The 8587-nt window shown below is 41.3% G+C and overlaps 1 protein-coding gene across 1 annotated transcript in view; it reads right to left on the bottom strand.

Moving 5' to 3' along the window:
• Positions 1–2901: 2901 nt before the first annotated feature.
• Positions 2902–8587, bottom strand: part of VWC2L (von Willebrand factor C domain containing protein 2-like) — a 121973-nt gene continuing 116287 nt past the window's right edge. Inside the window, exon 3 of the mRNA XM_019523398.1 lies at positions 2902–5464. Coding sequence (XP_019378943.1) covers positions 5316–5464 — 149 coding nt within the window. The 3' untranslated portion in view covers positions 2902–5315. The remainder of the gene's footprint in view (positions 5465–8587) is intronic.

The following is an 8587-nucleotide window of genomic DNA, read 5'->3' on the forward strand; positions in this document are numbered from 1 at the left end:
TTATGTTCCCTCTGGCAAGCTTTTTTTTCCTCCTGCCTCTCTCCCTGCATGTGCCACTCATGTTGTTTTCATGATGCAGCTTATTAGCTTTAGGTTTGGGTGGCTGCTCAGCAGACGCTAAAGCATACATCTGCAGCACCTGGGTAGAGCAGTGTATTAGCTTCAATATACTTTCCAGCTGCCAGCTTTTCATAGGGAGCTTATTATAAAGGAATGGAAGTCTCCTAGATTTTGAGGGGGATTGCCACTTCGAAGTGGTGATAACTTTGGGTTTCCCTGTATCTACACTCTGTAGTTTCCTGACCTATGATCAAAATGTAACTGTTAAATTCAGAATCATGCTAATTTCCTCCTTTGACAGCAGATCATTTTTCCAGGTTTTTTTCTTTACTTTCCATTGTCCATACAAAAAGATTTTCTGCAGTCCAAGGGGAAAAAACCCCCTGTCTTGTTTGTCAAACTAGCTCTAAGCCACTTCTGCCACTCCTTCTCATAATGAGTAAAATCTTGGTCTCTCAAGAGTACCACTGAAATGAACAGTACTGCCTAATGAGTAAAGTACTACTCAATGGGCATATCTACACTGGCAATTAATTTGCAGTAATAAACTCCAGTGCATATCATGCCAGAGCTTATTGCTCCCAGGTACCACATTTGAATGTGTACCTGGGACCACAGCATGTTGATCCATGTTGGAGCAGCCTAGGCTGGCAAGGGACCTGGCCAGCCTGCCAGCCCGTGGCTGCTCCAGCCTGGCTCAACATACTGTGGATGGGCTGGATGGGGCATGAGGGTGCTCCAGTGCAGGGCTAGCCAGAAGGCAGCTCCTGTGCTGAAACACCCTTGTCCCCCAGCCAGTGGGGGCAGTGTCTATATCTGTGTTGCGGTGCACTAAAAAACTCTGCCACGGGATAAGACTCGTATTTACAGACTGTTCTGCGGTGGAGTTTAATAGTTTCCTGTGGCTTATTAGGGCTACATGTGTAGATGCTGAGATGTTTACCGTGGACCTAATTAGACAGCTCTGCAGTAAATATCTTGTGTACTTGTGCCCAGTGCTACTAATGGTATCAGAATCCCACTCTTATAAAACTATTAAACAGTGGAGCATGGAATAAAGATGATGTCTGGCTTAATTAATAAATAAAATAATATTATGTACATATAGTTCTGTACATGTTCCAAATACTGTACAAATATTAACTACAGTAATTAATCTGTAATTAATTAGAGTAACTCCTAATTAGGGTAAATAATGATGCATCTCCCTCTGGAAGTACAAAACGGGTTCTGTGAAATGAAAACAAATAACTACTCTCAGTAGACGGCATCCAATTTAAACTGCCACCAACATGAGCTAAGAGAGTCCTGGGCATCCAGAGGGTTCTAGACCCACAGACTTTCAGCATGACCTTGGGCATCTCTGCGCCTCAGTTTCCCAATGTGTAAAATGCACCCCTTGTTGAATTGTTGCAACGATGCTCCCTTTGTTGTAAAGATGTTGTGAGGCATTATCCATGAATGTCTGTGAAATGGCTCTGAGATGGAAGAGTGATGTATTACTAATGTTTTCAGAAAAAGCAGAAGCTCCTGCTGTGCAAATCCTACAGAGCAAACTGAGTAAGAATGTCCAATAGCTATCTTATGTAATTCTCCTTTTTGTTTCATTATTGTTCTTTCAATTCACTGATACAGAAACTAACTCCTGGCAACTCCTTTGGTCATTGGTGCTGAAAGGCACAAAGTTTAACAGTAGTTTGGGAGATATCTTGCAAGGCATAAACCTGTGTGGAAGAACCAACCATGGGAAAGATGCTTAGCTAGTGCAACTCAGTGCAGCTCTACTACTTTGGATGAAGCTGTGCTGATTTATATCAGCCGAGCATAAGTCGCTCTCCATGAAATCTGTCAAAGCTCAGGAAATCCCCAGCTATTTATAGACACCAAGCCACCTCCTGCAGTCTCTCATGAATATTTTTACTCAGGCAATTGGCAATCCCTAACCACATCCCAGAGAATTTGTTGGTCTGTTTCATTTGGATGAGATGGAGAGGTACGTTGAAGGAACAAGGGCTTTGGGGGAGAGTGGAAGAGTAAAATACACCACAAGCATTGTTTTTTTTTTTTTTGCTGGTTAACACACTTTATATTTAACAAAATAATTTTTAATAATATATTCTTTTACACATCAAATATTGTTGCTAGAACCCCATTTTTTTACAGTATAGTGTTTTTTTCACTAGTTTTCAGGCACGCTATTGTTTAAAGATTTTGAAACTGGCTAGTCATTGACAGGCGTCAGCTTTCAAATAAGTGTGATGATCCCTTATTTAATAGTAGCAGTTAAAGTACCTGGGCCAGATCCTTACCTGGAGTGAATCAGCTTAGGTGTTATCAAAGGAGTTCTGCTGACTGACACCAGTTGAGAATTTGGCCCTCAAAAATTAAAAAAAAATGGGGAAGAAAGAAGAACATAGAGGCAACAGTCTGGTTGTGAACAGAAGTTCTGATCCTGTTCCCACTGAAGACAAATAGACAAAAAGTTGGATCTTCAACTAGGGTACACTGATTTCAGTCAGACTATGCTCATTATACCAGCTTGAGGGTCCAGCCCTAAGTATTTGTCATTGATTCTAATAAGGACAATTAATGGGCTGAAAGATTTAACAAAATCATAATAACAAAAAATGCAAACAAATCATAAGCAATGACTTTAAAGACTCTCTCAGTAACTTTGTTGTAATAGAGCTATAAAATGATATCACCCCTTTGAGTAGTTCCATCACAGTATTGGCTCATGTCTCCAGCAAGATAAAGGGACAGGTGTCAGTGCTACAAGGTCTTAAGAAGAAGTAGCTTGCAGTGAAACTCCATGAAAAGACTCTCTGGCTGGTAACAGTAGCTCTTCAATAATTCATAGGACACTATGCATCATGACTCCACTAGAGGTTTTCTTTTACGTATCAGAATCCAACCTTATCATTTATTTTTTATTCCCAGGACTGTGAATTCTGAAGGCAGCACTTGGCTACTATCAGATACCAGATAGCACATCTCTATCTTTCCATGAGTGGAAACAATGGAATGACTCTACTTTGTGTAGATATGAATAAGTCATGCAGGGGTGCTCACAGCTGATTCACAGTTGCGCAGCATGACTTACTAGCCACAACAGCTATAGGCTGATGCTCTACAGAAAGTTCTCTTCTTGTTCTGCAGGATGATGACAGTCAGGCTATTTGCACTGGAAGGTAAACATTGTACTGAAGGACCATGAGGACAAGATCCTCACATTATTAATTTTAGGAATAGCTATTCTCTCTTGATAGAACTAGGTGTTCTGAAGAGGGAAGACAAACTATTCGAATATCTGTGGAACACATTGAAATCCTATTGTTCCACAAATGATCCCACTGGCTTCAGTTGAAGCAGCTGGCTTCCTAAAGGAAGTTATTACTCAAGCACGGGCATAAGGTCATAATATAACCTTGTATGCAGAGCTCCCTTATAAATCTGGGGAAAACTCTAACTGAGCCTAGTTCAGTGGTGCTACATGTTGTACACCAAACTTCTCTAAGCCCTATCCAGCTTCCACTGAAGTCAATGGAAAGGCTCCCATGATACATTTGCATGTAGATGTCACATATTCAACATCAATCATCTACTTCTAGAATGGTATCAAGCATCATGGTCATTTCTTTGGAGTACCTGAGTTCCTTAACCAGAATGAGTTTTATGTTGCAGGGCTTGTGGTGGGGTGATGAAGAGAGGTGGGTGAAAAGTGAAGGGATCCTTAGTAGGGGTTTGGGTGGCAAAATGTCTTGTCTACTGTCCATACATAGGACAGCAGAATACACTAAGCAGCAATTCATATCTTTATGTTATTAGGGACATGGGTTTAACTTGCTCTATGATGTCACAAGTCATCCACTGGTACTTTTTTGCCTGTCTTCCAGGGCAGTTTTACTAATTATATACTTGGATCTTAACATGTTTAACTTGCACCTTTTCCAGTGATGTAAATCATAAAGAAATGACCAACAAACAGAGCTCTGGAAATTCCACTGGCAGCTGATTAGAGAGATATGTTTAATTCCATCTTTGTTGTGGAAACAGTTGAGCAAATCTTGATCTCACTGAACTCAATTGAAATGTCATTGACTTCAGTGGTATCAGTGCTTGGCACTGATACTGTATAGGATGAGGAGCTATAATGGCACAGTCACAAGGTAAACTCAGACATAATTCAGGGAAACTGCATATTTAAGCCAACTCATCTCAGAAGCCAATGCTGATCAGACTAACTGTGGATCTACTTACCTTGGCTCCAGGGTTTATGCTACCAGAACTTACAGAGGGATAAACTAATCATTGGTGTAAGCCAGTAGTTGCACCAGGTATAAATGTAGAAGTGTATTACAGGCAGCCCATAATAAAGAGACTGATGAATGTTGGTTGGTAACAAATGTTGCACATGTTTTATCTTAGTTTCTGAACCTATTATGTGTTATATTTAAAATTATTTTGTTTGTGTTTCCCATGATACCAATGGAACCAAATCCATCCACTTAACAACGCTAGTATCTTTTGTTGGCTTGACTGATGATTTAAGTGTATCAGTTGTGAATATTGTGTTGAATTCTTCATATTGATTATCCCTACTCAGTGGAGAAAACATAACACAGACAGATTGCTCCTAGGGTGTCCAATCACTGTGTATCTGTGCATCTAGCAAGTTGTATTACCGTTTCCTTTTTCTTTTAATTTAATTCCTCCTTCCCTCCCTCCCTCAGTGTCTTTTTTAGTACCATTAGTCATTCAAAATGATTTGTTCTTGTTTCTCTCCTAATCTTACTACCTGGACAATTCTGGCTGTGCAAATTTTAGGAAAATACTAAAAATCACAGCAGAAAAAAAAATGCAGTTCATATTGTAGGAAGTGATGAAAGAGCCGTAAGTTAATTGGCAGGTTGGAGGCATCACCAGTGGAGGAATTTGTATAAGTATTTTCCTTTCAAAAAACCAGTTTTTGAGTCCTCATCAAGCACTGGTGCTTACAAAAGCAGAATAGTTATTTAGATACTGTATATATATTCTGTATAGCAAAAGAACGAGAAATTGAGAGAGGGAGAGAGAGAGATTGAGAGAGAGAGAGAGAATGAGAGACAGAACTTTCTTGTTAGTAAAATATTTACTTTTGTTAACCCTAAAAGGTTTTGCTGGTGACCCTTTTACAGCTGGCAGGAGGTTTAACATGTGCAGTATAGAAGCCATTACATTTTTTTATGGACTTGTCATTGGTTGGGATTTTGCCTCTATGCAGTCTGCTTGCCTTGGCATTCACGTTTTGAACACTGAGCAGGTTTCCACCAGTCCCCGTTGTGACAGTGACAGATGTTACACTCATCCACTTTCACTTCAATGCCAGCCGGAATTATTGTGGTTCCTGCAAAGCAGTTTGGACCTGGAAACACACACAGAGATAAATAAATACATTAAACTGGGAAAAACACATGGTGGATCTGAGAGAGAGATAACTGTTTGTGAGCAGGGAGTCAAATGAAGCACAGCCTCCCAAAGTGTTACCCGTTCCAATGTCAGTGTGGTATTAGAGCCCTGGGTATTAGAGCAAATGCACAGTTACACAATGTTTTCACAGAAACCATCAAACATTGCTGAGTGCGCTTTCATGCATAGAACAGATCTCAAGCAATTTGCCTCCCTTCCTCTGTAGTCATGTCTGTCACTGGATACTTTGTCCTGGCCAAAAGACTCTCCATGGTCAGCTGCCTCGTAATGCAGTGCTCCTCCCCTCCCCCTCCTTGACTAGCTGTAATACAGAACAAAAACATTGGAGACAGATCCTCTGTGGGCGTAAATTGGCAGAGCTCCACTGAAGTTAGTTATTGGAATCAGCCAGACTACACCCACAGAAACCGTGGCTGTTATAACTCCTTCCAGCTCACCAAATTCAGCACCTAGCATCCAGAGCTGGTTACGGGCTAGCAGTGAATAATTCATAGCATCAAACATTTATTTATCTCCCCAAAGAGCTTTGTTACAGACTTTATTTTATGGAAGGGATTCCTTAAATCTGCTTATTATTCTTCTAAAATGCATTATTAAAAAATATCAACCTGGAGCAGCTCCTGAAGTCAGCAGGAATGTTAGTTTCTCATAAAGAAAAGCCAAGCTGTTTATGTCCATACTATGCTTTTCCCTCCCCCTAATCACACTCACACACATGGACATGTATAATTCTTTGCAGTGCTATGCCTCAGAACTTGCTGGGAAGGAAAAGATGCGATTGTAAGTAAGGTTCGGGACTTCAGCAGTTTTTGAATAGTCAGAATAATATAGCCAATCTCCATATGATCTGATTACAGAAGGTACATTTATTGAACTAAGCAATTTTGAACATCACACATTTAGCACTGTGTGAAAATATGAATAGGTATAACATGCTCTGTCCTTCACATTTTGTTAGCACCCAGATAAAATGGCAGAATGAATTGTTTTGGTGTTTCTTGGATGAATTTTTTGAATTTCTCGTCTGGAAAATCTGAGTACTTTTTCCCACTTTAGAATAAAAACAAATGTAAGGTCAGTATCCTGTGGCACAGAAATCCCATATTTTGATCAATTCTCCTTATATAACACCAAAGATTTAACGTTGAGTCCAAAAACACACAGAAGCCTGTGGCAAACACTTTAACTTTCCTTGATATTCCATTGCTGACCTCAGCATAGCTGTTCCAAACCGAACTTTAAAAGCTGACTTGAATGTGAAATTGCAGAACAAGGAATCACCTACAAACTAGACTGTGTTAAGTATGGTCTAGACAGGGACTGTAGATTCTTATCCCATTACCAGGCATAGTTTTTGACCTCTCTGTCAGTACGGGTTTATTACCTATTTGCCTCTCCAGCCCTGCTCCTTCCCTCTCTCCTTCTCTTTTGTATTCAAACCACTCTCCACTTGATAGCCTGCTCTCTGATGAAGTGAGCTCTTATTGCCAAAAACAGATGCATTTCTGATTCAGTTACCCTATCAGGTGAGCCTCTCTCCTGCCTTCTACCGTGTTTTCAGCCACTTGAAAGCATATTTCATTTCCTAGGCTGGGTGAAGATATAATTATATTCTTCAAGTTGTAATTCTTGGAACATGTTCCCCCTACAATGTACTTCTTAGACTTACATCATACTTCATAATACAGTAGCAATAGATGTCCCAATGACACTTGGGACCTGTAGATGGGTGGTGTCAAACATATGGCCCATGGGCTGGATCTAGCCTGAAGAACCAGATCATCTAGCCCACAGACTTTGCCCTGCCGGGACTGGGGATCTATCTGTGGTGGTAGCCAAGTACCTGGGAAGAAGAGACAGTGCTGGAGCCAAATCAGCCTTGTGAGAAGAAGTCCGGCACCTCAGTTTGTTCTTGCAGCAGCAGTCAAGCACCCATGCTACCAGGCTTCTTCCCATGGTGCTTCTGGGACTCCAGCACCACAGCTCTCGCTGTTTGACTGCCACCATGGGAACAAGCCACAGTGTTATACAAATAGACTTTTTGCCTATTGCTTTTAATTTTATGTATTTTCTTGAGGTTTGCATTGCCTTAAGAAGCTCCATTTTGTATTGTTCTGTAGCATGACATAAGTGCTCGACCTTTTACTCTTTTGTATGCTGTATGGGTGAGAGTGTGTTTGTGGAAAAGGAAAACATCAGGTTGTGACTGGCTGAAGAATGCAGACAGATAAAAACAAATCAAACAAGAAGAATCCACCCCAGAACAGTGAGAGGACAACGACAATTGACCTTCAAGAAAGAACACAGTGATAACCCAGCAAAATCCCAGAGGACTGGGTGAATTTGCAAGCTATAAAAGATGGGGCGAGACAAATCGATTTTGGGTCTTGTTCTGCATGTCATCCTGGAGCATTGTTTCGTCTGACAGGATGGATTGGCAGGAGTCTGGCTCCTACTCATGATCAACTTGGCTGGCCACTAAGTTGATCCGAGCACCAATAAGACTGGTAACATATACCAGCACAGAACAGAAATTGGGGTATGAATGTGGCGTGTGTGTATTAAGTGCTTAATCAATAAACACGGCATCTTGCCTTATCCTCCCTCATAAGATCTCATTCATGATTTGAACAATTGGCAATTTGTGTAGCAACAGTGCTGCTGGGACTCCAGCACCTCTTTGGCGGCCAAGTATCAGAGCAAAAGCAGCCATACTAGAGCTGCAGCAGCACAGCAGGAAGAAGTCTAGTCCCCAACCAGACTGGCCAGAGTGGGTGCTACATGTATTGGATCCAGCATGCAGGGGTCTGTGGGCCTGATCTAGCCTGTGGACTAGTCCGATGCCGCTCATCTGGCCTGCAGGGCCAAAGAAATTTAACACTTTTGCTGTAGGCCGTGTCTACAGGGGAAATGTACCATATCTGATAGCTGCTCCCAAAAGCATGCTGCACTGCTAAAGCAAGCTGGCTCCTAACCTGGAAGAAGCATAGCCACATCTGCAGCTGATATCCCCTGTCACTTAGCAGTCTTACTTAGCCCACCTGAAGTTGTGCAAAGA

Source organism: Gavialis gangeticus, unplaced genomic scaffold (assembly GCF_001723915.1).
Source record: "Gavialis gangeticus isolate Ggan-Ray unplaced genomic scaffold, GavGan_comp1, whole genome shotgun sequence".
Lineage (NCBI taxonomy): Eukaryota > Metazoa > Chordata > Crocodylia > Gavialidae > Gavialis > Gavialis gangeticus.